Raw genomic sequence first — 27,248 nt, forward strand, 5'->3', positions numbered from 1 at the left:
CAATTTTAGTAAGTTTGAGCCAAGGAAGAAGAACACATCTTTGCTGCAATTTATTTGGACAAGACATGAGTGGATGTCCGTACTTTGAGAAGAGGCATTTGTACGTTTTCATTTCTATCCCCTTTTAGACTTTTTTAAAAAACAGAATTAAATGCAGCACTGCAAAAATTCCTCTTTACCAATGCTGGGGAAACACAGAATGATAAAAAGGACCCTCTCTCTTTACTCTGCAGGTTATTCAAAAACAAGCCTCCAAAAACAGAAGAAGAAGATGCCTCTCAGGTGGGGGTTAACAAGGCCAGTAAAGGAGGAATCATCTATGGAGATTATCTGCAGGTACACAAACACGGCCTTGCATACCTATCAGTCTTGTACGTCGTTTGTTGAAGAGTGAGAGGAAGTAACATTTATGTTGGCTTTCAGAAGTGTTTCCAAGTCAAGTGCTTAATTTCTTTTTAACTTCCAGCTCGACAAAATAGTCACAGCACAGGTGTTGCAAAGTGATCTAAAGGGTAATAAGATCCATGATGAACACCTCTTCATCGTCACCCATCAAGGTAAAACTACAATACTTTTGTCATATTTCAAAACATTTTTTGCTACTTGTGTCAAAGGGGAAACATTTTTTGTCTAAATTTGTTTTGCTTTGGAATGTTTATACTGCAGTCTAACTGTGATTAAAATAATAATTAAAAACATAATTCTAATAGCCCCCCTTTTATTCTAGAGTTTACAAACGGACATAAATGAGACCGATATGTAGCTACCAGATAAAAAAACGTTGAAACAAAACAATCCCAAACCTTTTTTACCCTTACATTCTAAAACTGTGTAAGATACTGTCTTGTTGAAGTTGCTTGTTTTTGCTGCAGCAAGCTTTGTCTCTTGATCATTTTGAATGAAATTATCTAAAATGTTGACACTGCTTGTGTTTTTTTTCAGCCTATGAACTTTGGTTCAAACAGATTCTGTTTGAGCTCGACTCGGTGCGAGAGATCTTCATCAGTGGACATGTAAGTCACTTTCCTTAATAGGCATGAAAGACAAATCACATATTTGTTTTCTGTTTTTAGGCATCCTCTGATATCTCTTTACCGTCAAATTAGGATTGATTAGATGTGGGCTGTCACCGTCACAGATTTCAGAACAATCTAATCAAACTGAAGAGCGCAAAACCTCCAAACAGGAGGTCACTAATAATGTCAGATTTCACAGTACTTTTGTTAAAATAGAATGCTGTGTAAACTAGGAAATGTTTTGTCTTATTCAAAAGCTAGTTTGGATTTGGAGTTCACTTGGTAAATGAAAAATTGTAAGCATCAATTTATCTGATGCACTGATTTGAAACTCGAGCAACAGATGAACTATTTCCTGCTGATGGAAGCACGCATTAAATCAAAATCAACAATGTTTATTATTTCAGTAATTATTGCTGTACGTGATGCTAGACTATGCAACAGCAAGTCTCACCATGATGACAAATCATAACCTTAAATATTTTGCTCTTCGTTCAGGTCAGAGATGAACGCAACATGCTCAAAGTCAACACTCGCATCCACAGGATTGTAATGATCTTCAGACTGCTGGTTGACCAGTTTGCAGTTCTGGAAACAATGACAGCCTTGGACTTTTTTGACTTTAGGTAAACTTTACGTGTCTTTTTTGCCCCAGGGAAACTCTAAAAATTTTACAGTTTTATTCCAGTGTAATTTTTGTACTCTACTATGTCCTAAATGATGCCTTGTTTGTTTGTGTTTGTGTACAGGGAGTACCTGGCCCCGGCCTCTGGATTCCAAAGCCTTCAGTTTCGACTTCTTGAGAACAAAATCGGGGTCCCAGACAACCAGCGAGTTCCCTACAACAGACGCCATTACAGAGACAATTTCAAGGGTCATGACAGCGAGCTGCTCATCGCCACTGAAAAGGAGCCACCCCTCTTAAAGCTTGTTGAGGTTTGTCTTACAATCACTTTACACTTGCTCATAGACATTAATTTTTAAACTTAGAGAAGACATCAAGAAAGCACGGCTCTTTATTCTGCTGTGTATCTCTGCCACATATATAACCTGCTGTGGGTAAGCCTTTCTGTTACTGAGCAGCGTAAAAATGTGATGAAACTCGGGGTTGTTCTTCTCAGGAGTGGCTGGAGAGAACTCCTGGCTTGGAGGCGGATGGTTTCAATTTCTGGGCAAAGCTAGAAATCAATATATTTGATGGGTTGAATCAGGAGAGGGAGAAAATCGAGGTAAGGGATGACTTTCAGCACAAACTTTCTCTACTCCCTCTGGATTGCCCAGATGATTGACAGAGAGTCTATTTGTCTTTCTTTTCTTTATTTCTCTCTGTTTTTAAAGAAAATGGCAGAGTCTGAGGAGAAGGAGGAATTAATGGCCGAACTGATGAAGCAGAGAGAGCTGTTCACTTCTCTGTTTGATGAAAAGCGCCATGACCATCTTGTTAGCAAAGGTGAGTGTTTTCTTCAAATGAAAAACTGATTCATCAACTGTCATACAGGGGTTTTGTCAAATATGGTCTAGACTTGACTCAATTGTATAAGCCCTTTGTATTACTTTGTGAATTTTAATAATGAGGCTCTTGCTCACAAGAACATGAGTAAGGCAGCTGGTGCTACCTTTAAAGTAAAACATTTCTTCATTTTGCAACAAGGTGAGAGGCGACTCTCTTACAAGGCTCTCCAAGGTGCTCTGATGATCTACTTCTACAGGTATGTGGTTTGAACAATGTTCCTTCACATTTACTTGGCTAGAGAAACTCTTCAATATCTTTAATTATCCTCTAAAACTCTGCAGAGTTCTACACTTCAACACCAAGCAGCAGAGTTTCTAAAATACAGCCATGTGGAAGAGCAAAAACAACTGCAATTTCTTAAATGTCCAATTGTGGCTGACTTCAAATCCAGGGAACCCTAATTGGGTCAGTGTTTACAACAGAAAGAAACATGTTTACAGCCTCTTTTAAATAAGAAGTTGGTCCCAATAGCATAATATTTATCAATTCACAATGTACTGTAGTTGAATTTTCTATCTTGTCCGTTTTGATTCTATTAAGCCAAAAATAGGGGTGTGGCTTGGTTGACCCGCAGGCACTCTGTAGCTGTCAATCAGGAGGTTAGAGACCTACATGAGCCCCACCTATTTGTCTTTTATTTGACTGATCCAAAGTTAGGTAGATATTACTCCCAATTTCACCTCAAGGCGTTGTTGTAAAAGTAGCATAGAGTCTTATTACAGTTCTGCAACTGTCAACACAGCCTTAGCAGTCACTGTATAGTGATAATTGATGTGAAACTGCAGGGTGAAAGATGTTAACTGCTTTGAGTGTAGTGAGAAGGTGATAGCTGCTCCTGTTATCACCATGAAGGCCCATTTTCATACATCACCTCATTTTCTGTCCAAGGTTAATTGAAATATTTCAATCTTGTTTTTACCTTTTAGGGAAGAGCCGAGGTTCCAGGTTCCTTTCCAGCTGCTCACATCCCTCATGGACATCGACACCCTCATGACAAAATGGAGATGTAAGTGCTTCAGTGTCCCTGTTCGCTGCTGAATATGCTCACAAGTAAACAGAAAGAAAATAAATAAATAAACACAAGAGTGAAAAAGATTTCTAGTACTAGAAACCTGTTCTTTAATATTTAGCCCAAGGGCAGAGCTGGACTTAGAGGAGTTTACAGAGCTAAAGTAAGCTCAGGAGCTCAGAGGCGGGAAAATATTCTCTGCAGCTACTTCAAAAGCCTATCCCACTGAAATGCACTTTAACACACTTAGTCTTACTAACATTTGAAGCTCAAACATGCAGAGCAAAAACACTGAATATTTCTGTTTTTCTTTGTGCTTTTAGACAATCATGTATGCATGGTGCATCGCATGATTGGCAGCAAAGCTGGCACAGGGGGCTCATCTGGATACCACTACTTGAGATCGACTGTCAGGTAGTGTACACTTTAAACTTTAACCTACTGATTAGACACTTTACACTTCAAGTATCTTAACACTTCAGAGTTAATTTAGATAAGGACAGCACACTGCTACTTTCTGCTTATCTAAATTAACCTGTCATATGGTCACTTCCTCCTGACATCCACAAACTATAATAAAAGTTCATTTAAAGCAAGCTGTGACACTATTTTTTATGCAGTATCTATTAAATTTTAGAGCAGTGTAAGTTAGCCTTTGTCCTTCAGAGAACAATTTGCAACAGATGCTCAATTATATTGTAGAAGCACGAGTTGAATATTTAATGAGTGAGTTTTTTCCACCTTTAGTGACCGCTATAAAGTGTTTGTGGACCTGTTCAACCTGGCAACGTTCCTGGTGCCACGCCACTGGGTGCCCAAGCTGAACCCCAACGTTCACACGTTCCTCTACACAGCTGAATGCTGCGACAGCTCCTACTGCAGCAGTGAAGACTCAGACTAAGAAAAGTCTCAGCAGTCTTACTTGGCTTCCTTTCTTTTACTATCATAACATCACCAAAAACAGCTAAAATAATTTTTGTGACAAGCTAAGAACATATTTGAGAAGTAGCAGGTAAGCTCAGATGTGTATAAGATAAGGTTTCAGATAAGCAGAGACATAAACAAAGGGCATGTTTTGTCAAGGAAATCAGGTCAATTTGAAATTATATTTAACCCGTAGATTACTGCATAGAATAATGGGGAAGGACTGGGTGATAAGGCCTATTAAATCATACATTCTTATATTTTTAGCTAACTAGCTAAGTCTTTGTATCTTGTGTCAGTAAAGAAATAACAAACAGTTGTTACAATACCAGAATAATAAACTTTAATATAATTTTAGTAAATATTGAAACTTGTTTAATACCACAATGAAAAAAACAAAAGCCCACCCAGTTTGGAGAAATTATCCTTTTTCTTCAGTTTAAAAAAAGCACATGAAAACCAATGAAATATCTGTTAGATATATTTCATACCATGATGATATGAGATTGTTGTTTTCCATCTGAAAACAGTATTACAATTAATTTGCATTTTTTCACTGTAATGTCATGCAAGGTTACAAATATCTACTCTTTCATGTCATTATAACAGTAAAAGCATGTGAAACCCCCTGACAATGGTTGAACAAAGAACAGAAGCACATTGCTAGTTCATTACCTCAATCAGGCTGCAGCACTGAGGTTCATACCCAACAAACTTGTGAAAGGCCTTGAACAAATCAAACACTCAAATGAGAGTATTTTATTCTAATCTCAAATTCTGACCGGTCATAAAGTATAGCAGATGGCTCCTTGATAAACTGTGCTTTGATGTTTTCCCTATAAAATTATGCAGATTATCTGTGTCTGACCTGAAAGCAAATGGATCACTGGGAGCAGTGATCAAACTGGTGTGTTATGATGGGTTTTTCACAAACGCGTTATCTTTCATGTTAGCGCGGGGAGGGTGTCAGAGAGGAAGCCATTTCAGACTACTGGGATAAGGCTTAGGTGTGGTGAGAGAACATAAAAGGACAATAAAGCTCTGCATAAATAATCATCTCAACACCCAGAATATAACAATTTGCACAGGATAAATGTGAAGCGATGAAATCTGTACATAATGTTAATAATGTAATAATGCATTTTGTATATATGCTCTATGTTGTTAAATTCATTTTATTTTGTATTTATGCAGTGATTGACATGATCCCTGTATAGATAAATGTATGACCCATATCACCTTTGATGTATCTACCTTATATATTTTATAAGATACATTTTTGTACAGTGCATCTATTATTATAGTGTTTTTTGCAGTGTGTTGTGTGTCGATCATTCATGAAAGATCAAACATGCAACTGCCTATGAAAGTGATTTATTTTGTTTTAGTGATGTAACACTATGACATTTCAATAAAAAGACTATTTAAAGAGACACTTGAGGGCACACAGATGATTGACATTTTGGCAACAGTAAACATACAAGGAATCAGTAACGCAAACATAATGGCAGAGCTAAAATACACACACAATCTCATCAAAGAACAACTGCTGCCACAGAATCAGCGATACCTGGGAAGAGAAATAAAGGATGTCACATTAATCCCTGAGGGGAGAGTGGGCATGCTTATAGACACACTCAGAACTAAGAGGAGATATAAACACAGAATCATAAGAGGCAGAGATCATACTTACCGCAAACATTGCCACCAATTCTTATATAAACATAGCCCTCGTTCCCCCATGTGGTTCCCCAGGAGTTCTGCACAATCCAGTATGGAACATCTCCTAAACAGACAACATGTAACCCAAGGTTTAATTATTTACAGGGTTTAAGAGTAGTTGTATGAACACTGCAAATGCAACCACTTTAAACGGTCATATAATCACTCAGACCCTTGTGTAATAACCACAACACAAAAGGTTAAGAGTTAATAATTGATGCAAGGAAACTTAAAAAATACTGTTTGTAAACCTGGTAAAGAAATAAACAATCTGGTAGATCTGATAACACTCTGACGACATAACTAGGGTCAAACAATGACAGGTTTGCTACTAAGAATCTTGTGCCATTACATAACAAGAGCACACATAAGACTTTTGTTTGTAGAACAAGTTTCTCTGATCAACATGTACCAAACAGGACAAACAGATCCAAGAAGGCAAAGGTGAAATTATGCAAAACCCTCAAATGTTAAACTTGTTTTCATAATAATAGATTTCCCTGTTTTGCTTCTGATTCCTAGTTTTGTTTTTGCTAGAAAATATTTCAACCATGGCTTAAAAAGATAGCATCTTTCTCCTCTGGCACCTAAAATGACTACTTTTATTAGACTACAATGAATAATGAATAAAATTCCTCCTTTTCCATTTGTTTATGTGCTTAAAAAGGTGGGTAGAGCTCTCTAACAGCTGCAATTTTTGATCAAAGGCATATTTCTACATAGAAATCTTGCTGAGTGCATCCTTAAATTACATTCACTTGCCCTAAGGTTCGGGAACCTCCTGGACCTAAAATGATCAATGTTAAAGTTTCCTCTTTCTGTCCTGAATGTGAAAAATTCTCATGCCATTGTTGTGACTGCATGTACCAACAGTGTTGTATCCAACAACTAGAACAGCATGGTTGGACCATTGGCTGGAGCAGTGGTGCTGAATGATTCCACCCAGGTAATCCTGCCAGCTGACAGCATCCACGATAGCAGCCAAGGGACCTCGCTCCACCAGCTGACCCATCATTGCTTCCTCTTGGCCACTGAAGAAGAATGAGGGAGAAACGTAAGAATTATCTTTGCACTTCCCTGCTTTTGTAGCATTATCTTTGGGACTATAATCTTCAGGCAGGTGGTTGGATATTTATGTCATGATACACATTTTCTTGAGCTAATTTCCTTAGTGCCAACATTTTAATTGGCCCATTTTTCTGGATAATCATCTGAGCTCTTATGTCTTCCATTTAACCATTAAACTAATCATAATTTTAGTATATTACTCATTCTCTGTTACTTATATGAAGGCACCATCTGCAAACTCATCGTGCCCCTCCAGCAGATGATTCCCACTGGGGGTGGCAGTGATGCCCTCCTGTACCACAACCACGACATATGGCCCGCAGTCTGAGTGTCTGTGCCAAAACTTTATTGAATAAAGTCACTGTACATCCCCATCAATGATGGAGAGCATATTTCTTGTCATGTTGAAACTTTATGATGCTGTTTTTTTCTCTGCTGTGCAGCAGTAAAGAGTTGTCTTATGAGATCCTTAACCACAAGGTTAAGTCATCCCCCTGACCTCCTGAGTCCCTGCTCTGCAGAAATGCTCATTTCTAACAGCTTGATCTGGTTCTCTGACCTCTTGGTGAATTACTGAGATAAAGAGATCTTTTAGTGGTGACATGACATTGACATTTACTATGTTAGTAAATGACTGTGTTCAGTTTGTTTTACTATTAGGCTCTGCTTAGGACTCTTGAAAAAAGAATACAATGCCCTTTTTTCTTGAATAAAAACAACTACATATTGAATAAAGCAATAAATAGTCAAATAATTTAGACTGTGCTATCAAAAGTATCAATACTGGGACTATTAATGCTACCCAGATACACTCAATTAATTGACATTGAACCTTAATCTTAGCTTAGACAGCAACACAACAAAAGCAACACGTGTTACATGCAGGTTTGTGAGTAATGATCATGTTCAATACAAATAAAGATTTTATTCACTTTAACTCAGGATAACACTGAGCCACTGAGTCACTCTGCTCCAGAGTAAAGAACCTCTGTGCTACTGAACAATCCATGTTGACTCAGTAAACACTGTGCTGTCACTCCGCTTGCGCAGGACCACTTCCCCCCTCCCTGTCCTCCCCTCTCCACTGCCCTTGGTACTTTGTGTAAACCAAATAAAAATTTCATGGGATTTTTACCCAAACATAACGTTGTAACTTTTTAGCTTCTACTGCCTACAAACAGCTTGGAAAAGTGTTTTATTTTTACCTGAAGTCATGAGCTGTGAAGTTTTTCACAGCAACACCGCCGTGTGACTGAGAGAAAAAATGGCAGATTCCTGTCTTGGCCTTGTAGGAATATTCAGTCTTAGGCACCAATTTCACTCTGGTCTAGAAAGGAGACGGTATATCTCAGTGAGTGTAATACCAGAATATAAAATAACCATTCATCTTACTTATAAAAAAGATCCTTGCACAGAATGTTTTTTTATTTATGTTTGATGTAGATTGCAAGGAGAAGCAATTTTGCTTATTGCCACTCGATAGCAGTGTAATTAAAATACATGATAGCATCACCTTCTTTTTAAAGGGTAAAATTTAATCTTCTCACAGGCCTCCTCTTCTATTAACACTCACTTTGGGGAACGAGAAACTTTAATTCAAGTGCATGTAATGTATTTGATGCTCAGGTTTATTCTGCCTCTTTACTCACAGCAAACCACTTTGGAAGTATACATCAAAGACCTAAAAAATGTAAAAGGCCTGAAATGATATCAAGATATTCACATACCCGCTTCAGCCAATTCAGAGCCTGGACTGGGGAGCCGCCATTGCAGCCTTTGTTTTGAAAGGAGCAGTCTAAAACCTGCTGCACGCTGAGTTGTGCCAATGGTGAGCCACCCATGGCATGAACGGATTGCATGGCTCCAACCACACTGAATGCCCAACAGCTCCCACACTGCAAAGGTAAGGCACAGTAATCAGGAAAAATAGCAAAGTGGTATAAATCCACCACTGCAAAAAACCCATCACTACTAGAACCAGACTTCAGAATGCAGTTTTAGAGTCTCCTCTGTTTCAGAATGCAGAGGACACAACAACTGTACAGGATTCATACTCCTTTAACAAAGGAGAATCTGAGCACTTTCAAGCTCATCTGTCAACTTAAAGCTATGGAAAATTCTGTATTTATACAAACAAATATTCATATAAATATAAATATTTAAATAACCACTTCAAAGAAGTGATCCAAATTAACCTATTTTTATTTGATTCTTAGTGTCAGTAAAATTAATATTTAAAGGACATTTCAATCAGGAAACTACGGTCGGTGTAGATGTACATTATGATAAAATGAGATGATCCGTTCAGTCTGAGTGGACTGTGACTAATTGTTTGCTGCTGCCATCTACTGACAGAAACACCTCAGGTTGAACGTGTCTTCAGGAAAAAATCAATTTCTGCCACATTCAATGCATTTAGCTTTGACGCTTAGGCTAACTTCAGATGATCCCATACATTCTGTGTGATTTAAATTACACTGCTTAAATGAAACAAGTCAGTTTTCAGTGAGATATACAGTATCTAATGATGTAAGAAAGTGCATCTTTTCCTGTAAAACATTTACACAGGCAATCTCATTCCCCATAGAGCATAAGCCTGTGCTCAGTTCACCTCCTCAGCATAAATTCCCATAAATGTGATGAAAACCTGAGTGCTTCTTGTGAAAAAAAAATTCAATATGCAGTTGCTCAATATGGTTTCTTGGCTAAAAATCAATACGAAATCCAAAATCAGTCATTATTGCTTGGACTGGAAATAAGCATGAGCTGAGTTTACAAAACATTAGACTCGTATGCTTTCTCCTTCAAAGATGAAATGTACTTAAATCATAATAACTGGTATTAAAAAGTAAGGGAACACTAGATCAATAAGAACGTACGAGGTGTGAGTGGCTTGATATTCTGAGACTCTGTGCACTGTGCTGCATTTATTCTTCTTTTTGTCAATCTATCTTTGTGGAAACTCAGCCCTGGCAGGTCAAAAGACAGCGAAAAAGAAAAATGTGTGGAAATAGTGCAGAAGAGCAGCATGGCAGATGACTATAGTCATGTACGAACTCTCCTTGAAGTGGTAAGCCTTCCCTGACTTAAAAGGAGTAAAATATATGTTACTGAGTTGGCTTTGGCCCGTATGGGCTATTTTTTTCCCTTAGGAAAGTTGTTTTAGTGAGAAAATATCAACCCCAGCGGCAAATTGACTAGCCAAAGAGATAAAAGATAAAAGTAACAGGAAGTTAACCTTCAGTGCGGACAAGCAACAGCTTCATCTTACTAACCCTCTTCCCTGTCGTATCCCACTGGTTCTCTGAGCTCTCTTCGCAGGAGTCACATCTAATGGCTTACTTTATCATGTGCCACCTACTTTTCCTTGACCATTATTTAAGTCCCACCTGACTCTGCAGATGTGTTTTGCTTATAGATACTCCTAGATACTAGGATTTTTTATCTTTAAAGTGCAGCAAAAAACACAAAGGTCTTAAAGCCTTGAGGGCAGCATCAACATATTGACAATGTTTGCTTGTGCTCACTGTAAATCAGTTTGACATATGCATGTCTACTTGTGATTTTATGATATCAAAACAGGTTTAGAAGCTGATTGTGCTGCAGCTAACATTTTTAGCTGCAGTGCATGCTGATAGCCAAAACAGTCTTTGTTTAAGATTCAACCCATGATCATCATTTAAAAGCATGAACTAGGAGAACAAGTGAATTTAACCCCAAGTGTTTGAGAAGGAAGATCTGTTAGTTGTCCCCTGAAACTTCAAACATTTTGCCAATGTTTAGAAATGTCCCTGCTTGGTTTAATTCACACTGGGAATAATTTGGGGGCAGGGCAATGTTCATCCTAAAATGGCATATAAGGGTTAATAAGTATGATAAATTAAATCCTTTTTTTATTTAAAAATTTGGACTTTGCTTTAGTCTAATCTATAGGTGATACAGATCTGTTTCTATTCCACTTCTGTGTTGTTAATGTAGATTGTGTTTGCTCTAATAGTGTGCTATAAATCATAGACACGAGTCCTTTAGAAAAACCTGACAGTTTCTTAAATAACTCTGTTACAGGATGAAGAACAGTTGTCCTGTCATCGGTATGTTAGCTGAATAAATTGCATACTTTAGTTGTAAAATCAAAAGGCTTTCCCTTGAATCTTGGAAAACCTTTCAATCTGGAACTATTCGGAATTCCTCATAAGCCATTAATACGAAGATTATAACACTAGTATGAAGACTAAAATAAACTATTGCCAGATAATGCTGTGTTGACATGCCATAAGTAAATGAGGGTTGCCCCTCAATAATCTCTCGAGTATGGTTGAATGAAGGAATAAATTAATCTTGAAATGAAGAATATAAATATCTAAAGCTAAGGCTAGGGAAAGTTTTGAACAGTTTTATGTATTATTTGGGTTATTTAAATACCTTGGTTGTCTAATATTCTCCTGTTTTCAACCACATTTGATTAATTCCTGTATTAATTAAAAATGTTCAGGAAATATCCTACATTTATGTTTAAATATTTACAAACTGTCTATACTTTTGCCTATATAGCACATCCTACAATATATTATTCATTTGTTTAAACCTTACTGCTTGTTGGTCCTGGACCGGTGCCACTACTCCTTCATCCCTCCAGTCAAATTTGGCCGGGAGCCCCTCTGTCTTCAGTCCAGAGAAGTGAGGAGCTCTGTCAGCGCTGGCTTGCAAGTAGAGATCTGTACAAAACAGATACAGTTCAAAAGCATTCCTGGACACAAAGATGTCTATAAACAATGACTGTGCAGATGCAACCATCCACCGAGTTAGTGATTTTGGTAAGATGAAAAAGTTCACTGGATGGTAGTGCTGTACAATTAATAGTATATCAGTTATGATTAAGGCTTCACATGAGCCTGAAAACCAGATAAGTAAGGGTTAATGCCTGACGAGGTGTCCAGTTATCAGAGATTAATGGACTTCGCGGAGGCAACTGTCCTCCGCTGCACGTCAGACGGTTCAGGCCTCCACGTTGTCCATTAATCCCTGATAATCGGACACCTTGAAGGGCATTAACCAGCTTATACCATGGTCACTTGCCAATGAAAATAATTTATAAAACGACTAATTTATAATTTCATAATTCTGTAATCAAAATGGAAAGTTTTACTAAAACAACAATTTCTTACCCCTAGCAGCGCCTGAGGGCTTGACTAATAACTGGAATAGCCATTCTAATCCCAAAACATTCTTAGGGAATGTAAACATAGTTCAGTACTCCAGTAAATAGGGCGGGCCATAGATATGAAGTGACAACGGAACAAAAAACTAGTTTGCTCAGCACATTTTCTGAACGGATTAATCAATGAAAAGACATGAAGACAAGTGAGACTGAGAGTCATCTGTGGTCAGACTATAAACCTGTGCGTTAACATGAACAGTCATCTGATAGAAATCTTACTTTTAGCAGCTTAGTTTTCTGCACCACGAGGTCACAGACATGAAACGAAGCTGTCCACGCCCTGCAGGTGCTGATTGTCCGTCAGACACATCAATATTTATCTGATATTATCATGCCGGTTTATCAGAAATGTTTCCTTTGGCTCTACAAAGAAATGAAGGCTTCTTTTCTTTTGTTTGTGTTATTTGAATCTTCTGACAATAGTTTATAGCAGTTAGAACAGGAGAAAGTGAGTTTTTTGCATCACTCATCTCTCAGTGTTAAGGTGAGCCTGGAAACAAGACGTATATCAGATATAGAAGATAAGACGATCTTAAGTTACTGTTCTTAAACCTGGAGTCTGTCATTTTATCTATGTCAGTTAAGTGACGGTTTATGCCGGTCCCTAGGCTCCTTGGGCTGGCAGCGCTGTACTCCCTGCTCAGAAAATAAGACAGTCTCAGGTCGCTATAGTTACTCCTAACGGAGTAACGACTAAAGGCTGCTGAGCATTAATTTGGAACAGTGTAATGATTTTTTGACCGGAACTACTTGTGAAGTTCGAACAGTGTATATATCAGAAGTTAATGGACACCAATGGAATTTCCAACATTATTTTTATGTGTTTATATTATTTCACTTATTTATTTTTTCTTAATTCTGAATGTACAAGTGTTAAGAGCTTTGAAGTTCAATAAATGCACATGATGCAGACACTGTAAAATCACTGAGTAATAATTTAAAAGAAATGTGATTTCGATATCAAAATAGCTGGGATTATGATGTTTTGTAATAATAGAGTAGCCATCCCAGACACATGAAAAAAAAAAAAAATTCCTTAAAAAGCTGTAATGCACAGTCAGTAAAACAAGGTTTCGTAGCAGGCTGATAATCTTTAATTGTAAGCTTACAAATATTCAGCTTACCTTTGAATTCCCTCTGTGAGAGATCTGAGAACTTGTTGATGCCATACTTGGCTGAATGTGGCGTTGATGAGAATGTGTTCAGGTATGCATGCCTCTTTGTAGAATCCTGCAGTAAAAAAGGGTGCAAAATCATGATCTGTTATTTTAAGAACAGTTAATTAATTGTTAATATGATGAATTAAAGAGAGTTGTAGTTATTACATTAAATAACATTAAAGAGATCAGAGACCAAAAGTATGACTATTTCCATTTTATCACAACAGCAATAAAAAACTGCTTTTAATGCTTCAAGAATTATATCCATTATATCTATCCATAAGATAATATTATCAATTATTCATAAGATTATTAGATGGACATTGTCTAACCTACTGCAGTATGACAGAAAAATTGAGCAGTAATTTACTATCAACATACATTTCAGAATTTGTTCTGTTTGGACCCAATTTTGACTGACTACATGTCTGACCAGTTTATGAGGATATACAAATAATTTATCAAATCATTTTATACATACGATATTTAACAAGACAACAAATCCTCAGCCTCCAAAATGATAATAAAGTTGAATTTTCTTTACGAACAGTTCCGGTAAGAATAAACAATTTGAACCTATATAGAGGCAGGATATAATTCAGGGGCAATGCATTATTTTGCTCTTTTCTTTAACCAGAGCGTGTCTTCTCAGTTACCACTGTGTGTACACCAATGAAGCACAAAGAAGGGAGTCCTCTTTGACGAAAACCCAAGTTTGTTTAACAACAAACACATCACTTTATCTCAAAAGTGAAAACTGCAAATGCTACCATTACTGTAAATTTAGAATAAAGTAAAAACAGTAAAAGAGACTGTAAGAAATTTCTCTGAAACATTTTTTTTCCTTTTCTTTTTGGCTAACATTAGCCCTCATCAACAAGAAAAGTTATGAAGGCGTTTTTCTCCATTTACTGTCTTACCTCTTACACTGCTATAATGAGATTAGCATAAATCTATTTATCTACTAATTTAAAGCAGGTTTGTACAACATGCTGACATTTACTCTAGTGGGCGTCGCCCGAGGTTGACTATGGCAGTGACGTAAGCAGCCGTTTGTTTTTGTACATGTTGGCTAGTGAGCCTAAATAGCTGAGTGTTGACAGAGTTTTTCTACACGTCTCTCTGCCTCCCTCCGGTTGCTATTTTCTACCTGATAATACAGATGACGATGTTGAAATTCCTCGCTGTTGACCTCAAAAGTGCGGTGAAAGTGCTCTCTGAACAAGTCGAAACCCTCTGCAGAGTCGTTTAACTTGTTAGTGCGAGTCCCATCCGTGCTCACATTTTGACAAGACGAGGGAAACACGAGTGTTAAAACAGCAGCCACAATAATTGAACACCAATGGCTGCCCTTCATTTGACGGATGAATTTCGTTTTAAAAACGGCCAGTGTCGTATTTAGGAAGTAGAAAGAAAAGATGATCACGGAAAAGGTAAAGGATGGTCTTAAGCGCATGCGCAGTGATTGAGAGGCGTTTCCTTAAGAAACAGAAAGTAAAGTCTGGTTGAACACAAGACCTATACATAAGGTTTAATTCTGTTCATCCAAAATGCAAATAAATGAATGGATAAATAGATAAAAACAACAGTTGTTAAGGCTTCCACTACATAAAAAAAACCATAACGGTAGATTTTTATATCTTCCTCCAAATAAAATAGAAAAGTTAATACGGCCATGATGCATCCATATAGTTGCTGTTGACAAGGCTACATAAAAATTATCTAATCTACTTAGACTCACATGTCATAAGTACAAAATCTAGCCAATTTTAAAAACTAGATATATTATTCATCTCATTTATCCGTATTATTTACTTCTTACATTGTTTTATCATGCAGTAAACTAGCCCTATAAATGTAGGCTATTTATAAGTTCAGATATATACACAAGAGTATTTTATGTCACATGAATACATAACATATGAGACAAGGAGAGGTCAAGTATAAATTGTATAACAAGTGATCACCCACACACACATTGTACCACTCTAACATCACAGTACATGCTCACAGGCACAGTAGCAGCTGCAGGACATTTTTTTCCAGCTTGTACGTTGTCAGGATCAGCCAACCAGCCAGCACAGTGGGAGAAAAGGTAGGCTACTCTGGTGCTTTTTGGAGTGGCATCTGATCCTTCCTTCATCATAAGCAAAGCCCCTCTGTAACGTGCCGGAGGAAATGTCAGACCCCCGTGTGGAACTCACCAACAAGCCCTTTGCGGCGCAGTTGTCCAATGTATACCTCAGCATCTTGGCACTGTTCTGCTTTAAGCTCTTTGTTAAGATCTCTCTCAACTTGCTGACATACTTCTACATTGTCCGTGGGAACCGTAAAGAGGCTGCCAGGATATCAGCAGAGTTCTATGACTATGGCTCACAACATGGTGAGTACACTGACAAACATACAAAGTTGTGTACAGCGAGAGATTTTTTTTCTCAAGGTCACTTCTTGTTCCACATAGTGAAGACGTTTAGGCATACATTAGTGTGTTAAAGGCATATTTGGTGCAAAAGTTGCAAATAAATTAATCTGTTTACATGAAACACCAAGCAGCATTTTTTGCCTTAGGAGTTATAACAGCTACATAATATGAATATCGTTTCCCTTTAAATCAAGTCAAATTACACCCCACTCACGCACAACTACTCACAATTTCCATGTTTACAAATGAGCTATTAATACTGCAGTTCTAATCCAATGAGAATAATAGCCATCATGAACCGTATTCACATAAATATATAAATGATATGTATAGCCTACATTTCTTTCATTAGCTTAAAAGCTACATATAAATCCGGAACTGTGGCCTACATTCAATATCAAACGAAGACACTGTAGGCTGGCAGCTTTTTCTCTCTAATGTATTAATAGAACATAGTCATGATACCCCATCCCCCTCCTCCCTAACATGCCCCCCTCCATCCTGCCCTACTTTCCATTCCCAGCTATGCAGTGCACCCTTTCACACTCAGACAGCAACCAAAACAACACTCCACATTCTCAGGGACAGGAGGTTCGGAGGCACAATCTGGGGGAAGAGACACACGACGACAACATAATCTGTATCTATCATTCAGGGTGATGTTTAATTTAAAGTGGACCAGCTCCATGGAATACTAATTAGCCAGGCTTAGGGTATTAGTCACAGTCCTGCAGATATGGACTTCCTTGTTCTAAGAAATCTGTTTGATGTCTGCAGCTGAGTCTTTTATACCAATACTTCAAATTAACGTCAGTCAGAGGAAATAGGCTGCATAAATGTTAGAGCCTGAATATAATAGATACCATCAGGTCAGTTATTTTCCGTAAATTATGATTCAAATGAGCGAAGATGACAATGATGATGAGAACGTGTGGAATGCATCGGCTGTTATTCTGGACATTGACTCAGGTGTGCTTAATGATATCTCCTTTTTGCAGGCCTAAGCCGGTTTCTCTAGTTCGTACTAATTTATCTTGTGAAAGGAGCGTAAATGTGCCGAGTTTAACTGCAAAAGGGCTTCTCAAGTACTTTTCGTCACATAATAAAATACTGCTGAATGCGTTGACTCTTGAAGATGAGGGGAAAAACACGACCTGAAAGGTTAAAATGTACCTTTGATTAACCTTTCACAAGGATAGAGAGTGGAAAATCCATAGATTCAATAGGTTTACAGTTGGGATTTTATGATGCAGCTGTGATCATTTTATTTGTATTTACTATTATTTTGAGTTTACATAAAAAGCCAGCGTTGTTTAACCTGAGAAGCTATGTGAGTGCACTCTTAAGCAATAAATCTCTTCAATATATTCTGCAAATATTAAATGAATGTACCAGAAGTTCTTCATTATTAATACTTACTGATTTACAGGGATGCAGATTATTTCTTATACAAAGATTTGTATTGATTCTGACTATAATGCTTTTTGCTGTTAATCATATAGAACTTAAGTTTGGTTTAACAGTTAAATCATATTTATTGGTTTAATGAGGAATTACACTGTAATTTTATAGACTTAAATGAAAGCAAGCCACTAAAGTCTTCCTCCTCCTGCAGGATCATGGGCAGACCGCTCACCCCTGCATGATGCTGCAAGTCAGGGACGCCTCCTGGCTCTGAGGACCCTCATTTCACAGGTGAAGAGAGTGCAATCCCTTGGGAGAATCAGAAGCATACCCACAGCTGTGTACATGAAGTCCCTTGTGTTTTTCAGTTTGTGTCAGAGTCTTTGTATGCCCCACAATGCTTCGTATAGTCTATATGTTAAAGAAAAAGAGGATGAAAGTACTGTCATACAGGGGATCTGTCTGGGATAACGTTTAGCCATCTTATTTGTCTATCTGCTTCTTTATTAGATATTGGAGCTATGAATTTTGTGTATCTGAGTTAACAAGTGGCTTCTATAAGTTTTGAGAAAAGCTTTCTCTTTTACTCTAAGCTTAATCAAAAATGTCAAAACTTCACCAAAGCTTAAAAAAAAAACACTACAGATCTCAAGTCACACCTTACAAAAAGCAATGGCATCATTTCACGTGGGTTACTCGGGTAGCTTCAAAGCCTTACCATTTAGTTGATGAAAGAGATGAGCACAGTTTATCTAGACTTAAAAGTTGAATAGAAGTTGGTAAATTGACTTGAGCTTATATCGTGCTATTCTAGTTCTCTTACTAATACTCAAATTGCATATGCATCCACACTCAACAACATACCGCTGACGCAGCAGTGGGAGTTATTTAGAGTTAGGTGTCTTGCCCAAAGACACATTGACATAGATGGGGATTGAACCCCTGACCTTTCTGTTGAGGGATGACTGACTCTTCCTTCTGAGCAGGGGCGTAGCTAGGGTCCCTCTAGGGCCCCCAGAAAGAATATTTCACAGGGCCCCCCTTAGCCAGCTAGCCAAGACAAATGTATCATTTTTACCAATATCTATGCATTTTAATGTATTCTTAAACCCTATTTTCCCAATTTCTAAACAATATTTTTATATGGTTAAATTCAATTTACTCGCATTATTTTGAGCGCTGGAATACATTTTGGCATTTTTAAGGGAGGAACAGGGGCCCCCCAGTCTTTTATTTTACTCTAATTGATACAAATTTCAGTCTGTTGACCGATTCATTTAGTCGCTTTTGATTCAATAATGACACTAATTAATAAGAAAAATAAATAAAAACACACTTTTCATTGCAGGCTTCTCAAGGGCTCCTCCCAATTGTGGGCCCCAAGTAAACAGTACCCTTTTACCCCCCTGTGCTACGCCCATGTACTGATCCACAGTCACCTCCGATATCAAACATTATTGTCACATAATTTCTTTTCTTACATGACTGATATACAGTAAGAGTCAAAGCTTTGTTCCGCAAAAGTGTTGCCAATATTTTGCAGCAATGTAGACAGTGTGCAGGTATGCACCTTCAATTTTGAAAATTAGGGATGTATTTTATTCGTATGATATTGGTATAGGCAGATATGATCTCAAAAAAATCTATTGAAAGTAGGGTTGTCAGAGTTAATACTAAAATAAAGATTAATTAAAGGTACAGTGTGTAATATTTAGCCTAGTAGAATTTAGCAAAACAAGCTTGGTTAAAATTAAACATAACATTTATAAGTAGATTGATCTAAATTAGTGTTGACATCTGATAACACATTTTTTAAATTTATGTTTTAAATTAACTCAGAATAAGTCTTTTATTCATACATATGGAGGGTCCCCTCCAAGGACGCTGCCATCTTGGATTTTTACATTTTGCCTGTTTCTATGGCACCAAATAACAGTTAAGCATGTATTGATTTTTGAACTTCACTGGTTCCCACAGTTATCACCAGAGTGTGATCATCACACTCCAGAATTGACTGTTAGATGTTGATAGTCCCAATTTTACATACTGCACCTTTAAGGTCCTAGTGTTTTTTTCTGGGATCACAACTAACCATGTGTTTTATTTTACCTCTCAACAAACATTTGTTAAACCTCTGCAACATCTCTCTGCAGCCATAGCTGTGTAAAATATGTACATCATTGCCCTTGAATATCTCATTCTACTTCAGTCATCTGCACCCTGTTTTATTTAATATTTACTCTTTAAATATTTCCTTGTTTTCTTTTCAATCCAAAACAAGTTCCCTTTTCTAGAAGTCTGTCTTTTAATCTTCAATCAAGAGTTCCTTATTTTCTTTCAAAATAAAAGTAGGTCTTTGTCCCCCAAGAGGTTAGTTGCCCTTATTTTAAGACAGTCAAATCCAAAATGGAACAAATCAGTTTTTAATGCAAAATAGTAGAATATCAAATAGGAGAGATTAAGGGTCCTCTATCTGCACAGTATTCCCAGAATATGTTTGGGCATAAGACACTTTGGCAGCTTGAGTGAAGTTACTGACTCAGTGAGAGAAGTCCCACCTGTAGGGGGCGACTATAATATACAGTACAGTGGATGGTATACTCAGCATGATGGAAGAGGACTTCCTGGTCCATTGTGCACTTTTCACTTGTTACCTCCGCCAAGGAGGTTATGTGATCAGGTGGGTTTGTTTGTTAGTTAGTTTGTTTGTTTGTTTGTCCGTTTGTTAGTTAGTTAGTTTGTTTGTTAGTTTGTTAGCAACATAACTCAAAAAGTCATGGATGGATTTTCATGAAATTTTCAGGAAATGTCAGAAATGGCATAGAGAAGAACTGATTAGATTTTGGGACTGATCCGGATCACTGTCTGGATTCAGGAATTTTTTAAACGATTCTGTACTATTGGGAGATAGGGCAAATGGCAGAGGTCTGCGCTGTTACCACTTTACACCAGGAGATGGCGGACATGAGTAACTTTTTCAAAGTTTTGGAGTTTATCGACTTTGTAAGACACACGCCCGGTCGAGGAGACTAGTCAGAGCGTAACACAGAGAAAGACAGCGAATTGTAGCGACAATACTCACAATGCTGGGAGAAATACAGGGATATTCACCATCTGCCATGACTTTCAGTCGTCCGGTGAGACCATGGGTGCTTCCGCCATGACAGTCCACATGTAGCGAAGCCAATGCTTTGCCTCACCATGTTTCCACCCCACCGGGGAGGGAGTAATCGGTGAATTAGATTTTGGGAGTGATCCAGATCACCGTCTGAATCCAGGAATGTGAATGTGTGTCACGTGAGACAACTTTAGATTAATGTTCAAGATTAGTGTTATGATGGAAATAAGGGAAAATTGCAACGGATGAAGACCATGTAGCTTTTTGAAAAGTACTTAAGCATGTTGTTTTGAGCTGGATTTAAATAGAATTTCTAAGTGGGTATAGAAAAGTTTCCACAGTTTAACTTCATAAATTCAAGTTAACCCAACATAAATGTCTGGGTAATGATTATTCAAAAATGTTTTTTCACTTCTTAAAAACTGTGACACAATCAGTTTCAACTAAAATTTTGAGCAGTTTCAACTTGTTCTATGTTGCAGTGTCGGTAGAATTTGTAACATTGTCTTGAAATAGCCGTGTGATTCACATTTTTAAGGAAAAATAACAAGGAAAACATAAAGACAGTGTAAATGTATCTGGTCCTGACATACAGCAGCTGTAGTCCTATAGTTGCGTAAACTTGACCCTCAGAAAGAAGAGTTGGATTTGTTTCCCTTTTGCCATTGTCAGACGTCCCGCTACTTCTTGTATTTGATTGGCAAGTGAGGGAGAAGTCACACAGCACTGTTCCAAAAGTTGAACAGTTTTCAACTGAGAGAGTTTGAAGTGCAGTGATGTGGAGGGTTTTTTTTCCACCCGGGGCGCTGAGAACTGAGACTGCTGGGCTAAAGTGGTTTTGAATTGAAAATGAACGCTGCCACAGGCCTCATCGGGAATTAACCACAGAAGTTCTAAGATTAATTGCGATTCAAAACTATAATCATTTGACAGCCCTAAATAAAAGTTAAATATCAGTATTGGCAGTGATGAAAATCATTGATTACAATGACATATTGACTGTAAATATCAGCCTTTATCAGCTGTACATTTAAGCCATTACATTTTAACCATATTTTAACCAATGAAAAATTTTGGTCACCTTAAGCCTTTTTCTTTGTTCATCCTTAAACTGCACCTGCTTTAAGGACTGAGGGTTTAGGTCCAACCTACATTCATATTTTGGTATCCATAATGGTATTGGCTAGAATGAATTAGTGCATATTTGCTCATCGGATATCAGCAAAAAGTCAATAATGTTCATCCCTACTGAAAACTAACCTTGCAAAGCAGATGGATACGCCTGTTTCCGTGTTTCTCACTGGCGAATCCATCTTGCAAAGCTCCCGTCTGAACCGTTTGGACCCGGTTAAAAGTGACAGGACCAATCAGCATTGAAGGTTAGTACTTTCGGGCACGGTGAAGTTGTGACATAAGTAAGCAGCAACAATAATGGCGGAAGACATTAGCGTGGATGCTGCTAAAGCACTAGTTTTATCAGAACTTGACAACATTTCTTCGTTAAAAGAAGAACAAAGAACAGCATTGAGTTGTTTTCTTTTCGTAAATAACAAGTCATGTACTGACATGTCTACAGTCACCATGATTCATGTTATGCAGCTCTAATGGAGCTTACTCCTTCGGTAGGGGCGCAGCTCGCTGGCGGCTACGTCATGTGTTTTGTTGCTCTGACTGGTCGTAAAGATGTGACAGAACATTCATCCAATCACCCTCCGAGTTTTTTTTTTTTTTCAAAGGCTCTGCCCTTTCCCAAATGCTGTGTATGAGTGGTTTTCCAGATTGATGTTTGAAACAAATCCATCTAGAGTGGCAGGTTAACTGAAAACAAGAAATCACTCAATAGTGGGTGTCTGACTTCTATTTTTGTTGTTGTTGTATTACATCAGTGATCAATATACTAGTCTGAAGTTTAGAATCCCGACATATCATCAACCTTACTTTGAACATATAAGCAGACAAATCATAACATTAATAATAAAACACTGACATTTAGAAGAAGATTGGTTTTGCTACTAAAGCCAAACTTTCCTCGTGTGTTTGCTTTAAAATATGCTTTTGCACATATTTCAAGGTAGGTAATACAGTTCAGTAAATACTAGCAACATAAAATATAAACAATGAACATCTAACCTTAATCCTGTGTTGGCTTAGAAAACATTTAGCATCTTCAGTAACACAAGACACAAATGAATACAGCACAAAATAACCACAATGTGCATTATTCCATAAAAATTGTCTACAGCAACTAAGGGGGATCACGGAGGAGCTGATCAATACAAATGACTAGAAAACAGGAGGCTCAGATATTTCTCACACTTTCTACTTTAGCTTCTCACATATTGATGAGTGTGCTTCAGTAGAATGAGCCAGTTCAGCTACAAAGCCAACAATGCCTTGTAATTCATTCAGTGATTTATCAGCTCTGTACCAGACCTCTATTGATTTTGCACTTCTGCTTATTTATCTCTTTTGTACAAATGTGACTTTACAATACAGTTTGTCAATTACTGCCAGCCTTAACTGGAGAGGATGGGTCTGTTTTGTAAAGGAAGATTCATTGATGTTCCTGCAGTTTCTGGCATTCACCAATGGAAGCTGACAAGGTCGTGTAATGCTTAATGTCCCTTATAATGTCTCTGTCTCTTTGATTTGGTTTCCAGGGTCACAATGTGAATGTCCTGACCATAGACCATGTCACACCCCTTCATGAGGCATGTGTGGGAGACCATGTTGCTTGTGCCAGAGCGCTCATTGATGCAGGGGCAAATGTAAGTCACGTATTAGTCTTTAATGTTGCTGTGCTGCACAGGTCAAATGTCATTGCCGTGGTTGGAGTAATATGGGCATGGGTCACAGATGAGTAATGCACTGCTCTTCTTTTTATAGTCACCAAGAGCTATAAAGTTGTTGTTCCCCTTCATCAGCTCCCTCAGGCTGTTGAAATAAGTCTACTTTCATTGTTAAACAAGGCCTAAAAATAAGGATTTAAAAAGTGTGTTTACAGGTCAATGCTTCTACAATTGATGGAGTCACCCCTCTGTTCAATGCCTGCACTGTGGGCAGTACGTCTTGTACTGAAATTCTTTTGGAAAATGGAGCAAAACCCCAGAGCCTTGTATACCATCCATCACCTATCCATGAAGCTACCAGCAAAGGTATGATGTGCCTAAATATTCTTCATGGGACTTAATGCATCAACTAATTTATCTGAGATTTTTCTATAAACAATAAAAAACTCTGGATTATTTTTGTAGTTATTTGTGTCAAATTATTCATGGTGTGAACCAAAATGTGTTTTAGGATGTGCTCTTATACACTTACCAATATTGTAAATGTTTCTGACTGTGCCTAAAAATGTGGGATGAGGTTTGGGTGAGTACACCAATCAATTTTTTTTGTCACCCTGAAATCAACTTTTTTTTTAAATCTTCATTAGGCAGCACAACACCGATTGAAAAGTAAGGCTGCTACTAGTAACCATTGTATTCTTGCAGAAAAAAAAACAACTAGTGTCAGGTAAATTATTCTTTGACAGTAAGCAAACAACAATGATGCTTATACTATATTCTGTCTTTCAGCTATACTTGTCCTTGCTCCCTTTTTTGCCAACCTGCATTACAAAAAAAACAGCCTTCAAAATAAATCCCAACAGGAGTCGAGCAGACAGCTTGGAGAATTGTTTTGCATTGTCACAGACTGATTACTGTCTCCATGCTCCATTACTTCCAGGTCATTACGGCTGTGTGGAGGCTCTGGTGACTTGGGGGGCAGATGTGGACATGGACATTCCTCACCTGGGCACAGCGCTGTATATGGCCTGTGTCTGCCAAGAGCTGGAGTGTGCCAGGACACTCCTGAGGGAAGGTCAGCTCCTGGCGCAGCGTTGATTTTTACATCACAACAGTCAGAAACATCCTATAGAAACAAACAAAAGGCATCCTTAATGTGTACTGTATACACAAATGCATGTGGATGCAAAATGGATTTCCTTCATAGAAGAAATAAATCAGCTTGTCATTTTTAAAATTAATTTTAGAAAACTGTAAACCGCAGTAACGTGCTCAGCCCTGTCGTCTCTTGGGAGCTCACATACAAACAATTCAATCAGGAAAGGACAAAAATATATATAACTTTTCAAAGATTGTGACTTGCTTGATGCTGGCAAACCTCATGCTGCAATTTAAGTAAGAGCAGCACAGCAGCCACATGTAGGGCACAGCTGACTGATCACATTTTCAAGCTATTTGTACGCCCATATAGCTTGCTACCTGTGATTGAAAGTGACAAGTTCACATCCGTTCTTTCAGGGCTGTTGGAAGTAATTTCTTGGAAATGTAAGAAATTGAAAGGTAGACAAGGGCAGCAGCAGAAAGACTGGTAAATAAAAATTTAAATGAGAAAACAGTCACTGCCTCCTGGATTACAACAACAACATGTAGTGATGATATTTACAGCAGAAACATCTAAAATTGAATATTTTCTTCCTGGATTTTGCTTACAGGTGCAAATGTACAGAAAGGCAAATCCCTGGATTCACCTCTACATGCAGCTGCAGAAAAAGACTGCACAGCTGTTGTGAAGCTGCTGCTGGACTTTGGTGCAGATATTAATGCCAGGAACACAGAGTTTCAGAGGCCAGTAGATGTGGCTCCACCAAGCAGTATAACAGAAGGCTTCTTATTGCTCTATGAAGGTATACCAACACTTGTAAAGGGATTTTATAAACAATTAAAGGCTCATGTTAACATTTGTTTGGTCTGTCATAAATGTGCCTGTGTTTGAACATCTCCATCAAAAGGATTCTTGTCCTTACTTTGGTCGGATCTTAAAACACGACCGTTCCACACAGTGGCTTCAAATTAATGTTTTTTTGTTTTTAATTCTATGTTTTAGAACCAGATTATAAAATGTGTTACTGTCTCCTTTTCACAGCCACACCACGACTGCTGAGCCAACTTTGTCGTCAGTGCATCAGAAGCTGCGTCGGCCGTGACAGACTTCACCTCCTCTCCCACCTTCCCCTGCCCACAAGGCTCAGGAGCTACTTGCAGTACCAGTGACAAACTGTCTTCCTAAATGGGACTAACAGAGAGAAGACGTTGACACACAGAGCAAATCAGCTCCAAAACCTTACCTTCCTTTAATTCTAGCCACCAGTCAGTGCAGTGAAGCAATCAATTGAAATTAGTCACAGAGAAGACACACTGGATAGTTAGCAGAGACTGGTGGACCCAGATGAATTTGAAACAGGGGTTTGCAGGGTTGGCCTTCCCTTGAATAAATGATGGTGAAAAAAGTCTGGTAAATGAACTAGTACTGTTTGCTGTTTTTAGAAAATGCCTTAGGTGCCTGGAATACCACAGAGTGATGCACTTTAAAACTTGAAACAAGGTAATGTAAATGCACAGTATGTGAGTATTAATCATTTTGCATTTGATATACATTGATACACTGCACAATACATATTGATTAAATTATTTTTAAAAACTCAACAATTTGTCATCTGTTAATTAGTAGGAGTTTAAAGCTTTTGATTAGGATATTATAAATTATATGATAATTAAAAGGATTGCTGGGCATAGCAATTGGAAAATGTTATTCCTGACATAAAGTCCACAAAAAAAAATTGACTTAGCTGAGTAGAATGTGTTTTTTTTCTTTAGGACAATAGCTCATATGCATATAAAAATAGTTTAAATAGGGTGAATTCAGCTAACATGGGCCAGTTTTTGGTAAATTACCATTAAATATGCCATGCACTAATGATACTTTTATATATGGGAACAGGCCTCTTGTGTATTTATGTGTTAAAAAATAAGCAAAAATATATATTTTTTTAATTTTTTTTTTTTCAGTTATGTTGAGATGCCCACTTTTGAGCGACACCACAGTGTTCAGGTAAAATTTGCCAGTGGGGATTTTATATGAATTCTTTGTTAATTTAACAGCAAATTGAAACTATTTTCTCTAATATGCTGTAGTAACAACACTGTTAGTGTGAAACATTCAATGTATGAAGAAATATTTCATCAAAAACAGATTTTAAAGTAAGCTGATCATGTTGAACATGTTTCTGCATGTTGATGTCTATATTTCAGTTGTATGTGTTGATAGTGCATTTTCTTTAAATTTCAACTCTTTTGAGAAAAAAGGAAAATTGCCAAAGATGACAATTTTGTCACTAATGCAACTTTAAAAATAAGATTTGAAATGCTCCAAGTTTTTGCTAAAAAATTAAACATTTGGTGTTTGTCCTCTTTTATCATCTCAGGGCATTTATTGATATTACCCCTCACCTTGTCGCTCCTGTTGTGGTTGTATTTTAATCGTCTTTCCTCTTCCTTTTGTTTGTCTTTTTTTTCCCCCTCATGTTCCCAATGGTGTCTGTTCTTGTGCTCTACTGTCTGCTAAACATTGAAGGATTATTAGAGTTTTGCAATACCACATATTTAGACATACAGAATTGTTCTTCACTCTAAATTTCTTTTTAAAACCCACGTAAAAGAGTGTGTTTATGTGGCCCACTTGACCTAGCTGGTTAAACAAAACGATGTGTCCAAATGAATCTTTTACAAAAAATAAACATTTCCATCTAAATCTAACATTTTTTGATTTTAAAGAGCATGTCAAATATATGATCATAAACATTTTACTTTTTGTAAACCTATTAAAAT

At 37.6% G+C, this 27,248-nt stretch overlaps 3 protein-coding genes across 6 annotated transcripts; 2 read left to right on the plus strand and 1 right to left on the minus strand.

The window, feature by feature from the left end:
* On the plus strand, positions 1 to 5,895 carry tdo2a (tryptophan 2,3-dioxygenase a). The gene is made up of 12 exons (XM_041797688.1): positions 1 to 100; positions 234 to 336; positions 467 to 557; positions 943 to 1,013; positions 1,515 to 1,642; positions 1,766 to 1,952; positions 2,138 to 2,245; positions 2,355 to 2,466; positions 2,668 to 2,725; positions 3,456 to 3,535; positions 3,862 to 3,952; positions 4,286 to 5,895. The coding sequence occupies exons 1-12, from the start codon at positions 66 to 68 to the stop codon at positions 4,437 to 4,439; spliced, it is 1,218 nt and encodes a 405-aa protein (XP_041653622.1). The 5' UTR covers positions 1 to 65; the 3' UTR covers positions 4,440 to 5,895.
* Positions 5,895 to 15,969, minus strand: ctso (cathepsin O). Of its 3 annotated transcripts, none has more exons than XM_041797692.1 (8): positions 15,835 to 15,969; positions 13,595 to 13,700; positions 11,843 to 11,967; positions 8,980 to 9,147; positions 8,458 to 8,579; positions 7,052 to 7,215; positions 6,156 to 6,248; positions 5,895 to 6,032 (listed from the first exon to the last, which is right to left on the minus strand). In XM_041797692.1, the coding sequence occupies exons 1-8, from the start codon at positions 15,877 to 15,879 to the stop codon at positions 5,998 to 6,000; spliced, it is 858 nt and encodes a 285-aa protein (XP_041653626.1). In that variant the 5' UTR covers positions 15,880 to 15,969; the 3' UTR covers positions 5,895 to 5,997. The 3 variants fall into 3 exon arrangements, with proteins under 3 accessions (XP_041653626.1, XP_041653624.1, XP_041653623.1); XM_041797690.1 differs by lacking the exon at positions 15,835 to 15,969 and adding an exon at positions 15,642 to 15,799; XM_041797689.1 differs by lacking the exon at positions 15,835 to 15,969 and adding an exon at positions 14,781 to 15,086.
* asb5a (ankyrin repeat and SOCS box containing 5a) lies at positions 15,809 to 27,104 on the plus strand. Of its 2 annotated transcripts, none has more exons than XM_041797693.1 (7): positions 15,809 to 16,013; positions 17,668 to 17,747; positions 23,235 to 23,342; positions 23,579 to 23,729; positions 24,304 to 24,438; positions 25,076 to 25,267; positions 25,507 to 27,104. In XM_041797693.1, the coding sequence occupies exons 1-7, from the start codon at positions 15,809 to 15,811 to the stop codon at positions 25,632 to 25,634; spliced, it is 999 nt and encodes a 332-aa protein (XP_041653627.1). In that variant the 3' UTR covers positions 25,635 to 27,104. The 2 variants fall into 2 exon arrangements, with proteins under 2 accessions (XP_041653627.1, XP_041653628.1); XM_041797694.1 differs by lacking the exon at positions 15,809 to 16,013 and adding an exon at positions 16,720 to 17,021.
* The last annotated feature ends 144 nt before the right edge of the window (positions 27,105 to 27,248 follow it).

Source organism: Cheilinus undulatus, linkage group 10, assembly GCF_018320785.1.
Source record: "Cheilinus undulatus linkage group 10, ASM1832078v1, whole genome shotgun sequence".
NCBI lineage: Eukaryota > Metazoa > Chordata > Actinopteri > Labriformes > Labridae > Cheilinus > Cheilinus undulatus.

Excerpts from the sequence above, each read along its gene's own strand:
- ctso (XM_041797689.1), bottom strand. The coding sequence starts at position 15,086 with ATGCGCTTAAGACCATCCTTTACCTTTTCCGTGATCATCTTTTCTTTC. Across the intron at positions 13,701-14,780 it reads ATCGTCATCTGTATTATCAG|GATTCTACAAAGAGGCATGC; the intron begins GTAGAAAATAGC and ends TTTTTACTGCAG. Across the intron at positions 8,580-8,979 it reads CTCTGAATTGGCTGAAGCGG|ACCAGAGTGAAATTGGTGCC; the intron begins GTATGTGAATAT and ends TCTCCTTTCTAG.
- asb5a (XM_041797693.1), top strand. The coding sequence starts at position 15,809 with ATGTCAGACCCCCGTGTGGAACTCACCAACAAGCCCTTTGCGGCGCAG. Across the intron at positions 16,014-17,667 it reads TGACTATGGCTCACAACATG|GATCATGGGCAGACCGCTCA; the intron begins GTGAGTACACTG and ends CTCCTCCTGCAG. Across the intron at positions 17,748-23,234 it reads TGAGGACCCTCATTTCACAG|GGTCACAATGTGAATGTCCT; the intron begins GTGAAGAGAGTG and ends TTTGGTTTCCAG.
- tdo2a (XM_041797688.1), top strand. The coding sequence starts at position 66 with ATGAGTGGATGTCCGTACTTTGAGAAGAGGCATTT. Across the intron at positions 337-466 it reads TCTATGGAGATTATCTGCAG|CTCGACAAAATAGTCACAGC; the intron begins GTACACAAACAC and ends TTTAACTTCCAG. Across the intron at positions 3,953-4,285 it reads TACTTGAGATCGACTGTCAG|TGACCGCTATAAAGTGTTTG; the intron begins GTAGTGTACACT and ends TTCCACCTTTAG.